Below are 20134 nucleotides of genomic sequence, written 5' to 3'. Positions count from 1 at the left end.
TCCGATAAAAAGGCGCGTCCGCAGTTTATATATGACATAGTGCATCCTATACAATTTTATTCTTTCTTTTTGTCGCGTTTTCTGTTCTTTTTGAATTTAGACAATAGACGCTGATGATCGTCGGAAGCTGCTTTCCTCGGGCCTACGTAGTATTTGCAAGTGGGCGGGCATTTGCAGTGCTTTGCCTTTTTGTTCTTGTCCGCGCTACTCGTTAAATACTTGGTGCACTGAAATTACAATTTACGCTTACTTTTTTTGTACACACTGATTGGCTCTATCTGCTGTATAGCTATAACACGGTAAACCCATATGTTTAAATTTAAACGTTTAATATGACGTCACCCATAAGAAATACATTGTCCTCAATTTTAAACACTTCTAAACGTTTAAATTCAGCGACAATATATTTCTTATGGGTGACGTCACAATTACACACTTAAAACGTTTACATTTAAAAACATAGGTTTTTAAGGTTTTGCCGTATAAGTCATTGTAAGAAACCTCATCTTCGTTCTTATGAAGTCAATAAAATTAAAACATTAAATTGGATTATAGAGAACGACAGTGACGCAATGAAATATAAATCATAGTTTATAAACATCATTTACACTGAAAAATATAGAGAGAATTTGAGCATTGATATACAATAGTTCAGTTGCGGAAACAATCGAACCGAAAAGTCTGTTCTGTGTAATCCTTTTCTAACGAAGAGAAATGGAGATTTAACGAATACAGATTTCAAGAAAATGGTCGACTCACTCGTAAATCAATCTTACTAATCCGCTCGACTGCAGCATCACTCAAATTATTCCTCGCCTTAGTTCTCTTCAATTTCTTGCTTGACTTATTCGTAACTGCATCCTCTCGTTTTCTCTCGCAACCCACGCACGCGTCGACCCCTCTTCCGCCAACTTGGGTCTCCTTACTCGAGCACTTCTTATCTATATACAATTCGCCAACTGTTCCGTAAAAAGAAAGGAAAGAGAAAGAGAGCAAGAAAAAGAAAGTCAGCTTCTTACTTTCGACCGTGTAATCGCAGGGAGTAATTTTTGCCAACGTTAGCTTCCTTCGTGAGACTTGTGTTGCGCAATTTAACGTCTTCTTCGTCGCTGTGTTGCAAATGCAACTGTGGAAATTGCACTGTTTTCTCAGGGGTGTTCGCGAACGACGTCTTGATTGTTTACTTGAAAGGACAATTTTCTTTTTTATGAACTTTCAAAGTGTTTCATTGGATGAATTTTAAATCGATATAATTTTATTAATAATAGAGGGTCCTACAACGGAAACAGGACGAAACGAAAATCCGCCAGATAAGTATTGTTCAATCGAGTAAATTATCAACTTTTTCAAAACTTAATTTCAAAAATATGGTTACGTAGAAAATGCGATAGGGCAACTTTTTTTTAAATAAACTTTTTTGATAGTTGTAATAAATACTATCAATGCACGGTTCTATTATATCTCGCAGAGCCGGCTGCCGCGGTGATATATCAGCCGAACATCAAAGTCACGCTCGACGCTAACAACGCGCAACTTAAGAGCGTACTACTACTGGGCAATTCTTGGCTATTTCAAACAGTTTAAAACATCAAATCACCAATTTTGTTCAAAGTTGATAGACTTGTTACCTATACAGAGGTCAACATTTTTGCAGAGTTTTAGATCAAAATATTGATAAGGGGCCGACTTATCAACTGTTGAAAAAATATTGGACTTTTTTTTATTAATTCGATTTCTCGGAGATTATAAGGATATGGACATGATTCTTTTTTTAAAAGACGCGGAAAGAGTTTCACTGTTTAAATATAAATAATAAAACACCAAATCATTTATTTATGTCACTGTTATATACAATTTTTCCAAAACATCGACGATATCTCAAAAAACGATATTTTTTTTTAATTTTTGCACCATCGTGTTACTTGTCATTTTTTACATAAGAAGCCGATGAGAAAATCAAGTGCCCGCTATTAGGATTAAGACAGCACTAAAATGAAACGAACATTTTCAGATTTCTTTCAATAAGTAGTATAAAATTTAAAAAAAATGAATTAATTATTTTCTTTAGATTGGGAGAAAAGTAATGTTAAAGTCGCGCCATGCGTTTCGAAGACACTTAGCGAAATTTGGAGCGATTCAAATAACGACGGTCGACTTCTCCCACTACTCCGCAGCGCTAAAAGATTAAAAAAATCATTGATTCTGTTTACGTTCGATCGCGAATTTAATGTACGTACAATTGAAGCAAAGTCTAGGTATTTCACAGTTAAAAGAACCTTGGCTTTTCGCTTCGGATCGCTTAAAAAATTGTTCGTTATCTATATTAATCTTTCAACAATAGGTCGAAAATTTTAACAACCTGTAACTTTTTTATTAATTGACGAATTTTCTTGTGTTTTTTTTCAAATTGAAGCTCTGTTGACCATATACCGATATACATTGTAGAACACCAGAAGAGTCTTATAATACACGGCTAATTTCATTTTGCAACTAAGCAATATTTTAGAAAAAATTCCCTGAGTTGCAAATTAAATTTTTTTTTTTTAAATTGCAGTTTTCGATTATAAACTCTAACAAGTACCGATAAAAAAATCGGCGTCACTTTTCTTAACGATTCGGACTGTGCACAAAAGGAAACAGTTAATTTGTTGTTAACCGTCTGTATAGATTGAAATTAACATTAGAGCTTGCGGCTTCAAAGCTCATAATCTTTACGTAATAAGAACTACATTGAGATAGATGAACAATCTCTATGATCAAATATTGAACGGTAATTATTAAATAAACAATTGGCCTTTTTGTGTTAATAACTTTTTATCTAATTAACATGTATTAATGTGCGACATATGCGATTGTAGGTCTTGCCGAGATGAACAAAAAACCATCAGACCATTTTTCGTTTCAACTGCTAATAAAAAAGATATTACGCGAAAATATGAAAATAGATCAAATTTTTTTTTTTCAAACGGCTGGTTAACAATGTTCTGCACCGATTTCAGACTTTGGGTGACCATATGTTATTACACTCACTGTCAGCTATCCACAGTAAAAATTTCATGCTTTCCGGAAAAAAGTACGCGAAAAGCTCTTTTTCGGGCTCTATTGCCTGGACTAAAGGCTACGTCTCAAGGTTCTTGGTACATGCTAAGGGAAACACCCCCCTTACCCTAGCCTGCAAACTGTAATGGACAGTGAAAAAAAATACCATTCGAAATATCTCTAAGTGATCCCTCCAAAAATGCTCAATATTTTAATTGAACTCCTTCAGTTGTCTCAAAAAAAATTAAAAACTGATAAATTATAAATGTGTAATGATGGAACGAAGGGAAATAGTGATAGATGGAAAATTACTTAATTTTAATTATATTCAGCAACGCTTCGTCAGCACTTTTGCTGACCTCTTCGGGCTTTATTAATAAAAAAAAAAACAACAAATTATTAACAATAGAGTTTTCACAAGTAATTTTAAAAGTACATAATTATAAGTATAGATGGGTTATTTGGAAAGAACATACAATAAAATTAGATTGTTGTTTTTAACATATATATTAATAATTTTGAAAAAGTAAGATGGGTACAATTAAAACGAGCAAGGGTAAATTTTTCTGCCTTATTTCTTTGCAAAAATATTAAGTATTAGTAAAGATTATATTATATTATATTATATTATATTATATTATGTTATAAGTATTACTAAATACGCAGTTACAAAAAACGAAAAAATTATCATAGTTCTTAATTTTTTGAAACTGAAGGGGTTTAATTAAAATAATGAGCATTTTTGAGGGTTGGGTTCAGTTAGAGATATTTCGAATGATATTTTTTTCACTGGCCTTTGCATTACACCATTACACTTTGCAGGCTGGGGTAAGGGAGGTAAGGGAAACTGCATTTAGAACCGAGAAAACAAATTTTATATTATTGAAGTTCACGATACTTAAAATGACTATATTTTATCAGAGAGAGAATTGATCATTTAGTTCTTCGATCTTTTCATGTTTGAAAAGTAGATGACATTTTAGAAAACTTTTGGCGATATCATGCAATCACTAACGCTGCGAATTATGTAGTTCAATATACATTGGCTAGATGGATGTGACAAGTTCATTTGACTTTCAAACAAACTTGGCATTTGCTGAAAATATTATCTAAAACATTTATCAAAATTTATTTATAAAACCACTTGCTAAATTGCATTTCAAATAGTGACATATAAGAAAACTTATTGAGAGGATGATGCTTTTTGCGTCATGTAAAAATGTCTCGGAAGCGAAAAACAATGCGTGGATAATGCTATTTTTTTCATTTTTACTGTTTCCGATTGGAAAGAGATACATTTTTCGCTATACCTTACGATCATCACAACGCGATATCTGCACGTGAAGAGGTATCAAAGCAAATGAAAATATATCTGATAATAACAATTTTGACGTTCTACGGGAAAAAGAAAGCCTGCCGATAGACGACTGTACTTGCGACTCTGATTGTAGACCGATCATGTACGAGAGAGATGAGCTGCTCATCATCGAGAACTTAGCTTCAGTGCGTGTTAACGAAAAACAGAAAAAGCAGCTTCGCAAGACTACGTCTCAAGGCTCTTGGTACATGCTGAAGAAAACTGCATTTAGAAAAGCGGAGACGAATTTTATGTCATCGAAGTTCGCGATACTTAAAATGACTATATTTTATCCGAGAGAGAATTGACTATTTAGTTCTTCAATTTTTTTACGTTCGAAAAGATGACATTTTAGAAAACTTTTGGCGATATCATGCAATCACTAACGCTGCGAATTATGTAGTTCAATATACATTGGCTAGATGGATGTGACAAGTTCATTTGACTTCCAAACAAACTTGGCATTTGCTGAAAATATTATCTAAAACATTTTTCAAAATTTATTTGTTAAATTTATTAAATCCACTATAGTTCACGCCGAGATAAGCAATGAGCTCCACTTTAGTTTCCAGAAACTAAATTGGCAAGTTGACATTTCTCGAAAGAATGATTAATGATTAACGATTAATGATTCCGCCTTGAAAAATTAATACGACATTGTTAAGAATTTTGTTAAGTATTTGAAGTAAAAAACACTACTATATACAGACAGAATTTCGAAGTTGAAAATATTTCCCTTTCAAATTAAGGGTCCTACAACAGAAAGGGGACGAAATGAAAATCCAACAAATAAGTATTGCCCAATAAAGTATATTATTAACTTATTCAAAACTTAATTTCAAAAATATGGTTACATAGAAGATGCAATTGCGCATCTTTTTTCTAAATAAACTTTTTTAATAATTTTTATAGTTTATGAATTATTTGAACGAAAAGCCATTTTCGAGCGATCAAATTTTTTCAAAATTTTTCAATTTGACTAGCCATAACTTTCGCAAATGATATTTCTTTCTGAAACTTTAGCACGATAAACTTTGATGTATTGCGCGCCTGTTAAGTCGACGTATGATCTTTAATAAAGAATACAAACAAAATGGCGATTTTATAACAAAATTTGTTTATAAATTCCTTTATAAATATTTTATTGAAAATGTTGTGCGAGAAAAGCTTCAATTTTTAGTTTTGAATTATACTAAAATGTTTTTTATGCTGTCCAGAAGTTTTGTTGAAAATTCCAGCTCATTATCTGTTATTGTTTACGAGCCATAGCATTTTGTTTATGAGCGCATAACGCGTACATATGTACGATCCATCGCGCGACTGACCGGTCGAAGGCATCTAAGACATTTCGAAAAAATATGCTAGGAATTGTGTACGTTTCGATAATTTATACCATTTAAAATCGTAATATTCGTAATTATTTCACAGTATTTGGTATAATTAAAAACTAAAAATTGAAGTTTTTCTCGCATAACATTTTCAATAAAATATTTATAAAGGAATTTATAAACAAATTTTGTTAAAAAATCGCCATTTTGTTTGTATTCTTTATTAAAGATCATACGTCAACTTAACAGGCGTGCAATACATCAAAGATTATCGTGCTAAAGTTTCAGAAAGAAATATCATTTGCGAAAGTTATGGTTAGTCAAATTGAAAAATTTTGAAAAAATTATGAAAAAATGGCTTTTTGTTCAAATAATTCATAAACTATAAAAATTATTAAAAAAGTTTATTTAGAAAAAAGATGCGCAATTGCATCTTCTATGTAACCATATTTTTGAAATTAAGTTTTGAATAAGTTAATAATATACTTTATTGGGCAATACTTATTTGTTGGATTTTCATTTCGTCTCCTTTCTGTTGTAGGACCCTTAATTTGAAAGGGAAATATTTTCAACTTCGAAATTCTGTCTGTATATAGTAGTGTTTTTAACTTGAAATACTTAACAAAATTCTTAACGATGACGTATTAATTTTTCAAGGCGGAATCATTAATCGTTAATCATTAATCGTTCTTTCGAGCAATGTCAACTTGCCAATTTAATTTCTGGAAACTGAAGTGAAGCACATTGCTTATCTCGGCGTGAACTATAGTGGATTTAATAAATTTAACAAATAAATTTTGAAAAATGTTTTAGATAATATTTTCAGCAAATGCCAAGTTTGTTTGGAAGTCAAATGAACTTGTCACATCCATCTAGCCAATGTATATTGAACTACATAATTCGCAGCGTTAGTGATTGCATGATATCGCCAAAAGTTTTCTAAAATGTCATCTTTTCGAACGTAAAAAAATTGAAGAACTAAATAGTCAATTCTCTCTCGGATAAAATATAGTCATTTTAAGTATCGCGAACTTCGATGACATAAAATTCGTCTCCGCTTTTCTAAATGCAGTTTTCTTCAGCATGTACCAAGAGCCTTGAGACGTAGTCTTGCGAAGCTGCTTTTTCTGTTTTTCGTTAACACGCACTGAAGCTAAGTTCTCGATGATGAGCAGCTCATCTCTCTCGTACATGATCGGTCTACAATCAGAGTCGCAAGTACAGTCGTCTATCGGCAGGCTTTCTTTTTCCCATAGAACGTCAAAATTGTTATTATCAGATATATTTTCATTTGCTTTGATACCTCTTCACGTGCAGATATCGCGTTGTGATGATCGTAAGGTATAGCGAAAAATTTATCTCTTTCCAATCGGAAACAGTAAAAATGAAAAAAATAGCACTGTCCACGCATTGTTTTTCGCTTCCGAGATATTTTTACATGACGCAAAAAGCATCATCCTCTCAATAAGTTTTCTTATATGTCACTATTTGAAATGCAATTTAGCAAGTGATTTTATAACAACGTAAAAAAGTCAAGGCCGAAAATACCTTGGTGGCAGTAGTAGTACGTTCTTAAGATGCGCGTTGTTGGCGTCGAGTGCGTTTTTGACGTCCGGCTGAATTATCGCCACGGCAGCCGGCTCTGCGAGATATAATAGATTCGTTCATTGATAGTAATATATAAGAGGCGAAGACGAGAGGCGCGCGCGCGCACGCGAGAGACTATAATTGGCTAAGTTGTATTTTTGGCTGTACTTTAATGATCGCGATAGGGAAACGGGGAATATTAGTCAGTTGCGCATTGAGATAAAATGTTTATTTAAACCGACCTTTGTACCATAGATGAGCGACCGTAGTTATCGTGACAGATTTCGGGATGATCTGTAAGTTTAACGTACCAAGGCGTAAGTTTTATTTTTTTTATCCTAGTCCTTCGCGCCGCAAAGTAGCTACCACAAACTCAAAAAAAGCGACACGTCCGTCTTTTACATCGGGCAGCACGCGACGGCCGCGACGGTGGCATTGATTGTAGAAGTGCGTTAATAGCCCAGGAAACGACGATGAGGATCAGCGTAGCGAAGGAAATAATACCCACAATGCCACGACCTGCCAATGCATTACTTGAATTTTTAGCTGTTAGCCGCACTTAAAATCGTAAAGAATCAAGAAGCAATTGAAAGGGAAATTTAGTCCTCGATTGTCGCGCTGGTTGCGAGTGTTCTTTACCAAACTTCGAAAAGCTCCTCTTTTTCTTGCTCTCATCACACTTTATATTCCTTTTATATATCCAACAGCCGTCGGCCATTATTGAGATTACAATACTCTCAGGCCACCCCGCCCCTGGAAAACTTGGTTTTATTTCCACCGAGTAATCGATGCAGTTCGTTTTTAATCATCGTATCCCCTGCAAATTTTGCTCTTAGCTATGTCGCTATCTCACTCTCTCTCTCTCTCGTTCTCTTTCTCCATTATAATTTCCCTTCCTCGCTCTATCTCCTCATCGCCGTTGCGTTCGAAATATAAGAGAGTTAAATTACCTAGAGATGTACAGCAGGAATTCCGCTTGCAATTTTGACTTGGCAATCTCACGCAGCTGGATTTTGATCGAACAGCCTATATTCGAATGGAAATTTCGATTCGAAAAGTAAAATAAAAAAAGTAAAAAATAAAAAATAAAAGTAAAAGAAATATAATAAAATAATAATATATAATACATAGTATAATAAAAGTAAAACGTGATGCGTAGCTCACCGACCAATTAGTCCCTTTGTCGTAGCTTCGTATACGCGATTCATCTACCATGCAGCATTTTGTTGATCTAGGAAAGCGACGCTCGCCCAGTGGACAAGGACATTCAACGCTTGTTGGACGTTCGCACGTGCAGTGCGGCCGTGAACGCGCATCTATCTGTACTGCACAACATGGTGGTTGGTACAGACAGTATCCTAAAAAAAGGATGATTACATTGGTTTAATCGCACCATCAGAACGAAACATCGAAAGTACGTTCGCATTCGCCGTCATCGTATTGTGTATAACTACGAGAGGGTTGCTTGCAACGAGGCTTGGGAAAACGATGAGTAGCACGTGAACAACCTCTATTATTTGGCAACCGATAGACTGGTTTCTCCTTCTCTTCCTCCTCCTCGTCGTCGTCGTCGTCATCGTCAAAGTGCTCCTTTTAAGTGAAATGAGCTCGTAAAAAATTTGGAAATCTCACCAGAGAATACGCGTTCAAGGTCCATTTAACGAATTAGTGGAAAGTGACGTATGAATCTGTTATACGAAACGAGGGCTGTTTTACCTCGTTGAGACAAGCTTGTCTAGGATCTCCGAGTGACCGGATGGTTGTTTGTTTGCTGTAAAAGTAGAAGAATGCGCAACAATAATACAGCTAGCATATACATACGAAAATTAGTCAACAAGAATCAGCGTCAATTTTTCAATTTCGTTTACCAATCATGGCAAGGACAATTCTGCCTCTTAGCGTGTTCGCTCCAACGTCGTCTCAGTTCGCTGAAATTGCTCACCCATTCACGTCTGGGTCTAGGCGGAGATCTTTCCCACGAGGCTTTTGCAGCGCATTGACATTTGCCAAACTTTCTTGAATGCTGCCATAGTCGTTCGTCGGTGCAAATCGATGCATCGAGACAACGTCGTTTACGTCGTGACGATGTTCCTGTTTTAGGAAAAAAAGTGAAGTTTTTAATAAACTATTGGCATCACGTGCCTAGTTTTCTTTAGAGTTATCATTTTTAATACAAATTATTTAGTTTGTTTGTTTTTGAGGTCGATCTCGAGAACACGTTCAACCTGTTATTTTCACGCTTTGTCCCGCGTGAGATTAATTTAAAAAATATAACACCATAAAAGATAGCTACTGTAACTTCAACTTATCAGCATACATTTTGTTCCCTAGGGCAGGTAGGAGTTTTCAACGAGTTAATTTATGTAAATTATGCATGCCTATCCTACTCATTTCATCATTAATTATTCAAATTGAAAAATTCAATTTAAAGTAGAAAAAATGTAAGTATAGCACGTATCATACGTTTGACCTTGCCCCACAATGACGACTTTGAAATAATACTTGACTAAGTAAATAACTGCATGCGAAGCTGGTGCGTGTTAATTAATAAATTACATCGCATCTAGAACTACGCAAAAGAAAACTGTTTTTGCATCGACAAAACAGTGTTATAACCTAATTAAACGTTGAAATACGTGCTTTGATCTGCGCAATTTGCCACAACTATCGGATATTGAGCTGCCAAAATTTCATCGGCGAATTGCCAGGTTACAAAATGTGTACGTTATTCCGAAAATGATTCTTTCCTTCTCGCTAATTCTTACCGCAGCATCGTCGTTCGTTGGTGTTATTGCAGCCGCACATTTTTCGTCAACTTGACATTTGGCAGTTTGTACTTATGCCGCTTCATGGAGACTATGATTATTTCCTTGCATAATTTCATTTGCAACGGGAAATTTTGATGGGATGTGTAGCACGTAATGGATATTTTTTTTGTACCTTCGCGGTGAAAGGTTTATATGGTTAGAACATTGTAAACAAAAACGATATAGAATGCATCGAAAATGATTAAATTCGAGTTTATAGCATTTTTTTTTATTCATTTTTGTCGGATGATAATTTATATTTTTAATTGAAGAACATAATGCGTAAGAACATAAACATAAACAAAATACAAACATAAACTCAATAACATATATTTGTTATGAAAAAATGTACCGGTCAGCATGAGTAGTTTCAATTTGAAGTGGCATCGACTTGATGAAAAGTATTTAGGCTTGAATATAAATACTCAAAACATTGGCACAATTAATTAATTCTAATTATTAAATTATATTAAAGTGGAAAATAGACTTTGCGTTCGTACAAAAAATTATGCCTAATACATTTACTTTGTTTTCACAAGTTGAGAATACACTATGCGAACAATGAAGGTGGAAAATACGTAATAAGCAGTTTGCTTCATAACTTCACGAAGCACACTTACGCGTCATATATTACAGAATGTATTGACAGTAGTTTCATAGCGTATTGTAAGGACGGGAAAGTCGTGAGTGCTTCTCTAACTAATTTCTCTTTTCCGAGAGATGGGAAAAGCAATGGGCAATTCTGTTATCAGAGACCTACTTTCATCTGAAGTGTATGTCATTAGACATTTGTTTATTGATTTAGTAGATAATTGTATGTTAATTTTCAAAAAATTAATTGAAACTCATTTGTTTAGGCAACCTCGCATCTCTGCGGTAATTTGTAACCGTTTCAAGTAAACGCTCTTTACTATGTACTGTTTGTGATGCACGTACTATCGCTTACGTAAAGATTTGAATTAATTAATGTTTAAGACGTAGAAACATTTCAAAACCAGTTTCTGACGTAACACTCGAAATAATTTACGCAATTCCGAATCCTCTATTAAATACGACGTATCTAATAATACAATCACTTTATATTTGATAAAGAAAACGCCCTCGGTAGGTTATTAATAGAAACGCTCATTTGGCAATCAACGATATATTTGAAAAATACATCCAACTCTGCCTCTAATGATATTTTTTTTCACGCGTGATTAAAAATTCAAATGTATGAGATTGCTCGTCGCGTGCCGGTGTCGCGAGAGTTCGCCACACTCGTGTCTTTCTCTTTCTCTCTCTCTCAATCTGATACAATTTTTTGACCTCTCTCCTCTCTCTCTTTCTCTCTCTCTGTCCGTGTCGTTGCGGCGCTGCGCCTCCTACGTGTTCCTGTCTTACACACGCACATCACGTACACACATACACACACAAACACACATTCACTCTCAGGCATACGGGTAGCACTTATACATTCGTAGAACACGGCGCCAGCCATTTTTAAACGTCCATCTGCTACAGACAGAGGGGGCCATCGTCGAACCTAACCTATCGACAAATCTCTCCTCAGTAGTCGTCGTCGTCGTCCTCGTTGCCGTCGTCGCTGATCGTAAGGGATGGACGAGGCCGAAAGGGAATAGTCTTGTTCATTAGTGTTTTTACATCGGTTCACTGTGTGTGTTAGTGAAGGTGATTCGACGAAGATATGAGTGAATAAGTCAGTCGACTGTAATTTAGTTTGGGATACTCTCTCTTCGTTCATCGCATACACCAATACTGCTACGTATACCTATATACACGCGTACGTCGACCGCATACATATACACACAAACACACACGTACACACACACACATACGAGCGCGCGCACGCACGCATACTGAAAGTGTCGAGAGAGACACACATGCGTGAGGAAGGACGTCGGCGCCGCGGCGGAGAGGGAGCAATTTTTCGGTGGGAGCTGCTGCTGCTGCTACTCTGATGAAATGCTACTGCTGCTGAACTGTCAACGTTGAGAAAACACGGAACACAGGCCAGCCGCAAGAGAAAGGGTGAGTCGGATCGACTTCTCTCTGCTCGATAATTAATATGTTACGGCGTTAAAATTGATGTTATTGCTCTTCCACACGTACATGCACGTACACACACTTGTCTCTGTCTGTCGTCGACCGCACGCGCTTAGTCACAGGAAAGCATCGATTTTCAAATCACGCTCGTTTTAGATGATGCACAATCTTTTTTTCTTTCTCTCTCCCTTGCGAATTTGACCACACGCAAAATCCCTATCAGTCATGTCGCTGCTAGAACTACTTTTGGCAATGTCTTTTGCTCAGGATGTTGTACCGTAAGCTCATCATGAACACTGGTTGCTCACCATCGATTGAAATTCCAGGCACATTTTTTGTCTGCTCGTCAGCTTTAATTAAGGATTATTCAGGTGTTACTCGGACAGGCACCATTCCATTTGACAGCTCTCTGTCATTTATTTGTATTTTTGTTTCAAATTGGACGATTTAAGAGAGATTGAATATTGTTGTTAAAGTTTCGTAGTGATCGATCCAAAACTATATTTGTTATATTAGATTTGTCTTGTTTCACATTTGTAGGATATTTTTGAAAGTATCTTATACTATAGGAAAGAATGATGAGTGAATTGTTAAGGCAGATTTTCATATCTGTACCGTGCTGTAAAGTTCAAAGTGTTGAGATAATATAGAGGTTATTCTGTGGTTGCTCTTGTGGTTTGGTAAATGAAACGTTATTCAGTTGTGAAGAATGATGGTTTCTTGTGGTCAGAGTTCTTGAAAAATCCAGTCTGTTCAAATAATATATAACAAGTTAATTTTCCTTTTTGCAAAGTCAATTGGTCTTTGAGTCCCATTTTGAAGATCAATTTTTTAATATTCTTTATTTATGCATATTTTATTCACGTATTGTAGCATATTAATTTTCCAAATAAATGAACAAATATTTATCATAATAGTTTCTGTTAAGTTCAATTTTATGATTTTTTAAAGTACACTGTATGACAGATTAGCTGGAGGTTATGTTTCTACTGATTAAAAGTCTTTTTATAATTTCAAAATTTGATTAAATTTTATATTCATTTTAGACATTACTTTCTTTTTTCAGTAATGGTTTTGGGATCGCTTTGAGCGTCAAATTCATGTATAACTCACATCTAAATACACTACAGCGAATAAAATCAATATAAGTAAACTTGAAATCCTAAAATTTTTAAAATTTATTTACTACATTTTTAAAGATTGATCTATTTCAATTTAAAACAGATGTTTTTGATGAGTATTATAAATAGAATCGTACATCTTTTTAATTTTCTGTTTATTATGATGTGCAAAAACATTTTAAATTCATAGAAATTAAATATTCATTTTTATCTTCACTGTATTAATAAATTAAAAATAATTCATGTTATTGCTCTCAGATGTTGACTATATTATTACTTTAATATCACAAATGCACAATACAACTAATCAAATTTACATCTCCATTTTCTTGTTTGGTAATGAGAAATTTGCACATTGAATTCAAAACCGACCATAATTGGAAGGCACAAAAATATCTTCAAGTCATGATACTAATATAAATCACATTATATTTAATTAATTATTACCCAGTTATGCAGTTATAAATGTACACCTACCAAAGAGTGTAGTGTTTATACTTTTGTTTAGTCATCATAAAATCAATTTGGATTTAATATTTTAAACAATGTGAACTTATGTTTATGAAATCATTGAGTAAAGTATAATCTTATTTGTATTGTTATGATATCTTTTAACATAGGAAACTGGCACATACCAGGTGGAAGAGGTCACCGCTTGGTGAGCGAGGAGCAGCAGCGCTGAGCTTGTCTCGGCGACAGCGACATGGTGCTATGCATAAAGTGCTCAGATTTGGAACGACGACAGGCCTGCTAAGGGCCGGCCGCCGGCGAGATGGGGGACAACGCGGTTAGAAAGCAGCAACATAACGACACGACTCCGAGTCCTCGGGTCGGGCATTTACCAACAAGGAAAATATCCGCTCCTGTGCAACGGACCACCACCGAATCTATTAGACTCGACAGCAACGATACTTCGGGTTTGTATTGGTTACCAAAATTTCGGGAATATGCCTTTGCAATTGATTCGGTATGCAAACCGCAAAAAAGTCACTAAATAGGTCGCTATTACAGACTCCGAAAACTTGATTTTTGATTGTACTGGATATTTGATTAACGGAAGTTTGTATTAAAATAATTTATTATCAGGAAAAAAGAAAAGAAAACTTCCTTTAGACTAATCAAAGACAATATTTTTATCTGATTGAGGCTATGATAGGGTAGTCATGCGTTCTCCAATGAAAAAAGTTACAGTATTTAGATAAATTAAACTTGAAACCAAAATATACACTATACCCTGTGTAGAAGTAAGCTAGATAAGTATATATAGTATCCACTTGTACGTGATTATGTAGGCATTTTCAATCACGTTTCATCCTGTTATTGTTAAAATCTGCCTGTGTCGGCGACGCAGTGTGTGCCATCGGAGTCGACACCTCGTTACATTCGCGTCTGCGTGACGTATTTTATTGCTTTATTGAAGGGGGGACACTTCTCTGTTATTTTTCTTTTTTATTGTCCCTCTTTATCATTGCGACGTGCGACATCATCAAAAAAAAGTTCGGTTGCGATTGTATTGATTGTAACGAGATTACGAAATTTATCGTTACGAGACTTATTACGTTTACAGGCAGAGATCTTTGAAGATTATTAAATTGATTTATTTGGATGATTAATCGTGTTGGCAGTCCGAAAAAAATCTATAATCACGAGTTTTTAGTCAAGTAATTCCCGCGAAAATTGCAATGTAATAGAGGTTATTAGTTGTATAAAGTGAAAAATTCGGGTGCAATATAGAAATGTATTACGTTGGTTGTGCTTGGTGCTTTCACTATTACTCGACGCTTTTTCTTGATGCAAGTATGTATTTGTTAAATCAAATGTTATATGTTATTTTTAACGATACTTATCACGAGAAACTTTCAATTTGTTAATCAATATCTGTATATTTTTTGTGTATATTGCGTAATTTTAAATTATTAGATGCCATGCAAACTGAACTTAATGATTTCTGTTAACTTTATATTTCAGAGTATGCTTTGATTGTTACTTAAAAAAATTCAATTCTTCACGCTTCAATTATCCATACGTTTGTATTTTTAATTTATAAAACAATTGCGACTCAACAGGTAAACTTCAGGCGCAGCATCACCATCACCACCATGGCCAGTCGTTGGGTGCAGTGTCAATCCCATTGGTGGCGACGACGAATTCAGTCACGGGAGGAGCCACGAGTTCGCTTGGCGCTGGACGCCAAAAGAAAACCTCGTCGTTCCAGATAACGAGCGTGACTGTCGGTTGTCGCATGAGCAACGACACAGGCGAAGACTCGAATGACGATCTCGATGAGTCGCATACCGAGGACAACAGCGTTGAGCATTCACGTATCACTGACATCGAGACACCAAGCTACTCCGAGGATACATTTTCTAAAGACGATGTATTTTTTAATACGAGCAATGCCGCGCTAAGTACTGCACCTGTGATACCTACAAGCTCGCAGTATGGTTTGGCTATTGTGCCATCGTCCGAAGCTAATAACACCAACAATTCCAACAATGAGAATAATATCAATGCCTTGGATATTGCCTCGGTTACGGATAATAATATTATCAATCTGTTATCGAGTAATGCTAAGCAGGATGCCGATCTCAGGGAGGTTCATTCGCATGGTAAACATCTTATTGAATCATACTCCCTAACAAATATCTCTTTCGGCATATTAAAGTACCACCCACGCTAACAAAAAATGAACTTACAGGTAGAAACGAGAGGTTTAAAGTGGTCAAAATCGAAAGCACAGAACCGTTCAAGCGTGGTCGTTGGACGTGTATGGATTATCTGGATCACACGTCAGTCAATCAACCAGTAGCGATGAATGCTTCAAAAGTTAACGATCCGAATGAAGTGTGCGTGTCGTATGGGGTTAGCGATACTGGTGTTCTCATGCAAAATGACAAACAAGTCGACGATAAGCAACAACATGTCGATGCGAATGGTATGATGCATCCAGCTGAAGTGCAACAGCATCCAACAGGTTACGTTGTGCCACCACAATACTTTCAGTCATCTCAGACACCACAACAACAGCAACAGCAAACTAATCCACAAGGTGCCACTCTGCCGACTAATCTGCAGGGTACTCATGCTGGCAATATTGGACAAACGCAGAGTATGCCTCAAGGGACTATTTCTATGCTTACGCAGCCAGGATGGTAGGTTTTTTAATGAAATAAAATAAAATACAAGGGTATTACGATGAGACTGAGAATTCAAGAGAGACTGTTGATTATTCTAACAATCTTTGAATTCATTTGTTTTATATTTAATTGTTATTTTCTCATGTTAATGAACCAGATATAAAGATTAATATTTCACGTGTGCAACAATGCATTGCATTTTAAGCAAGGTCAATGCGTACATTGATGACAAAGATAACGCCGTCACAGATGTCATTCACTATTCAAACTTTTAGTTATCCAAAACTTTTGAATATTAATCAAATATTATTTCATTTCATTTAAAAAAAGTTGATCATTATAAAAAACTTTCAGTGCTGTTACCCAAGGGAACAACGTAGCACAACAACCACAACAGCAACATCCAACGGATGACTCGACGACGTACGTGTCACAGGCACAAGCACCAAACTCGCAGCCACCTTTGTTGCAACAAACTCAGCAACAGCAGCAACAACCACCACCAGCAACGCCGCAACCTACGACACAGGATCCAATGCAAGCTGCTACGATGCAGGCAATGCCCGGCATGCAGAACATTCATACAGTTCCCCAAGCTAATGCGGCACCACAACAACAGCAACCTCAACAGATGCAGTCGCAGAGTCAGGTAATGCTTCGGTTATGAATCGTTTTTATAATCATAATGCGTTTTTTGTGTATTTATTGAACTATTATTATCGAAAAAAGTTCAATACTTTTGGTGAATGTTATTTGTAAGGTTATTTTTAAATCTTGAAAATGCAAGCCAATAAATTATTCTTGATATAGTAATTTTACGTTAAATATATTTTTAATTACGTTGCAAGCTGCGTTTTTAGCTGAACGAAACTGAAAGCTGTGAAACCTCTTCGAAGTAACTTTTGACTGTCTTTCAAAATTGCAATTGTATAGTCTGTTGAATGAAAATTATATAGTTGATTGAATTTGATGAAGTGGTCGCAATCCAATCATTCATTCTTCATTATAAAATCGGTAGGAAAATGATCAGCAAACATCTTTTTCCGTAGGTGATGGCTCCACAAGGACAAATGCAACCAGGTCCACCGCCGCAACAGCAACAAAAGTCAACCGGTGCAAATAACGCCCCCGTACAAATAGTAGGCAATATGCCATTTCAGCATCAACAACAGCAACCAGCTGACCAAGAGCAGGACTCTAAGTCAAGTATTCCAATGGCGACCGTAACGCCTGGACAAACTTTAGCCGCAGATGCTGCTCTGCTCGAGTCACTCGCTGAGGTCACGCAGAATGCTGAAGATCAGCAAACCCACGAGGATAACGAGAGGTACGACAAACCATGATAGATGAAATTTATATTTTATTTACGTTTTATTTAGAAATTCATGAATTATTGAAAACGATCTAGGGTAAATTATGAACAAATCGAATATGGTTTGATCATATAATTTATCTTAGTTGAAGCTATACTCAATCGGAGGATGCAATATGGAAAGAAAGCAACTTTTGACGTTTTACTAAAAAATTCGTTAACCTTTTTAGAAACTTTATTGTAAAAAACATAATGAAAGAGAATTAAAAAACGGTATAAAAAATAACTAGAACATCACAACATAAATCAACAAAACAACTGTACTGTGGTTAGAACAAATGTATGTAGTCGACAGGTCTTACCATTATTATTCGGTCTTATATGTTCTGCGACCAATCTTTAATCCTTAATAAATATAAGATCAAATAATAATGGTAAGATTAGTTTACTAAATGCATTTGTTTTGACCATCACACTTTCGGGCTATTATTTTCTAAATTTTTTTGTTAATTTGTATTGATGTGTTCTCGTTTTACTTCCAAATTGTTTATTTTTTTAATTCTGTTTAATTTTCTTTTTTTACAATAAAGTTTCTGAAGAGATTAACTAATCTGTTAACGAAACATCAAAAATTGTTTTCTTTTCGTATTGATTCTACTGATCAAGCATAGCTTCAGTTAAAATAAAACTTTGGCAGGCGAGAACAGTGATCAATGATCACACAATTATTGTCAAATCTTAATTTGTTAATTATTTATTTACTAATAGTATTTTGCATGAATTATTCTAAACTATTTAATGTTTTGATTTCCAGTATGTCGGGTACCAGTGCTGTTGCTATTGATAACAAAATCGAACAAGCTATGGTAAGTATTTACATTAATTATAGAATTTCTAACGTTAATAATATAAATAATTTTCATCGCGATAATTTTTTTAGTACTGTTTGAATTTTAAATTGTTAATTATAATTAATGTTTTTCAAAAATTGAAATTTAAAACTAAAACGACTATTCAGTGTGTTTAAAAATGAATGGATAAAATTTATTAATAACTTTTTATTTACACACTATAAAAAACGCAAATGTACAATAATAGCTACAAATATCATTTTGCTATTTCTTACAAAAAATAATAGTACTAAAAATTCAAATATCCAAAGTGTGTAATGACTTATTAAAGCGATGATTAATTATTCAATTCAGATTATTAAATAAAAACATCCTCATTTTTGTTTCACAAAATTCCTTTATTCATAGATTTGTGAATCAAAAATACGAATCTATTTTCTACAACGTTTAATGATCTGAATAAAAACAATTGTTTATCTGAAACTTCCATTTAGAATATTATATTGAACTTACATTAAATTATCACATTTAACATTGTTCCATCAAAAATATTTTAAGATTCAAGTCGACTATACGTCTTTCTTACAGATATAAATAATTTTGAATAAAAATGAAATCTGGTTCCTAGTTTTGAATGATTTCAATCGTTAATGTTAACTTTTTCAAGCGTTTATTCTTAAATATCCAAATTAGAAACCTAACGACTTCGACGTACTCGACTATCATCCCTTACATATTTCAAATAGTAATTTCAGATACATTAAAAACCTTACAAACCAATCTTTACCACTATTCCAAATGAGAAATAGTTTACTAATTGTTTATGTGTGTGTGCGTGTACATTACAGGACCTGGTAAAAAGCCACCTTATGTTCGCGGTACGCGAAGAGGTGGAGGTGCTGAAGGAAAAGATAGCTGAGTTGATGGATCGTATAAATCAGCTCGAAGCTGAGAACTCGATCCTCAAAGCTCATGCTACCCTAGAGACACTGGCTCAGCTAAATCAGTCGACGGCTGCTAAAATGCCGCCTAACACAGGCCCAACTGGCCAGTAGGTAACCGCTTGTACATAAGGATACCCTTTCATACACAGACCACACACACACACACACACACACACACACACACACACACACACACACACACGCGCGCGCGCCCACACACCCACATACACACACAAAACACATACGTCGTATGATTATTGTATATAACTTTACGATTTTTAGAAATTTATAAATAATGAGATTTATTATATATTGTACACGATCTAGCGCGTTAGTGAGTTTTCCTTTGTTTCTTTTTCTCTCCTACCCCTCCTTCCATGTCATTTCTCTTATAAAAAGAATTTTTTTTCTTTGTAAAGATGAGTAATGAAGTGAAAACTGTACGAGTGATCGTAAATATTTTTTACTGTATACGTTGGAAATACACGATTCGAAGCATGTAAAAATGGTTCTTTTTAACAAACAAAAAAATAAGAGCTGCGAGACAGCGCGACGATGAACAAGTGAAAGTGCTTTGCTTTTTTTACTGTAAAATATCACACGAC

The 20134-nt window shown here is 35.0% G+C and overlaps 2 protein-coding genes across 2 annotated transcripts; one reads left to right on the top strand and one right to left on the bottom strand.

Moving 5' to 3' along the window:
- Positions 1 to 56: 56 nt before the first annotated feature.
- On the bottom strand, positions 57 to 10116 carry LOC131667819 (uncharacterized). The gene is made up of 10 exons (XM_058941528.1): positions 10077 to 10116; positions 9180 to 9402; positions 9028 to 9082; positions 8820 to 8901; positions 8476 to 8669; positions 8262 to 8337; positions 7554 to 7605; positions 1020 to 1183; positions 760 to 941; positions 57 to 227 (listed from the first exon to the last, which is right to left on the bottom strand). The coding sequence occupies exons 1-10, from the start codon at positions 10114 to 10116 to the stop codon at positions 57 to 59; spliced, it is 1239 nt and encodes a 412-aa protein (XP_058797511.1).
- A 1493-nt stretch (positions 10117 to 11609) lies between these two features.
- On the top strand, positions 11610 to 19856 carry LOC131667907 (protein bunched, class 2/F/G isoform). The gene is made up of 8 exons (XM_058941668.1): positions 11610 to 12149; positions 13906 to 14202; positions 15352 to 15894; positions 15984 to 16437; positions 16777 to 17071; positions 17472 to 17749; positions 18549 to 18600; positions 19434 to 19856. Exons 2-8 carry the CDS (start codon positions 14058 to 14060, stop codon positions 19638 to 19640), a joined length of 1974 nt encoding a protein of 657 aa, XP_058797651.1. The 5' UTR covers positions 11610 to 12149; positions 13906 to 14057; the 3' UTR covers positions 19641 to 19856.
- The last annotated feature ends 278 nt before the right edge of the window (positions 19857 to 20134 follow it).

Source organism: Phymastichus coffea, unplaced genomic scaffold (genome assembly GCF_024137745.1).
Source record: "Phymastichus coffea isolate CEN01 unplaced genomic scaffold, Cenicafe_Pcof_1.1 PCOF00071, whole genome shotgun sequence".
Taxonomy (NCBI): domain Eukaryota; kingdom Metazoa; phylum Arthropoda; class Insecta; order Hymenoptera; family Eulophidae; genus Phymastichus; species Phymastichus coffea.
This window is presented reverse-complemented; position numbering and strand designations above follow the sequence as displayed.

Excerpts from the sequence above, each read along its gene's own strand:
- LOC131667819 (XM_058941528.1), bottom strand. The coding sequence starts at position 10,116 with ATGTGCGGCTGCAATAACACCAACGAACGACGATGCTGCG. Across the intron at positions 8,338-8,475 it reads ACAAAGGGACTAATTGGTCG|GCTGTTCGATCAAAATCCAG; the intron begins GTGAGCTACGCA and ends ATTCGAATATAG. Across the intron at positions 942-1,019 it reads CTGCGATTACACGGTCGAAA|ATAAGAAGTGCTCGAGTAAG; the intron begins GTAAGAAGCTGA and ends AATTGTATATAG.
- LOC131667907 (XM_058941668.1), top strand. The coding sequence starts at position 14,058 with ATGGGGGACAACGCGGTTAGAAAGCAGCAACATAACGACACGACTCCG. Across the intron at positions 14,203-15,351 it reads CGACAGCAACGATACTTCGG|GTAAACTTCAGGCGCAGCAT; the intron begins GTTTGTATTGGT and ends GCGACTCAACAG. Across the intron at positions 16,438-16,776 it reads ATGCTTACGCAGCCAGGATG|TGCTGTTACCCAAGGGAACA; the intron begins GTAGGTTTTTTA and ends AAAAACTTTCAG.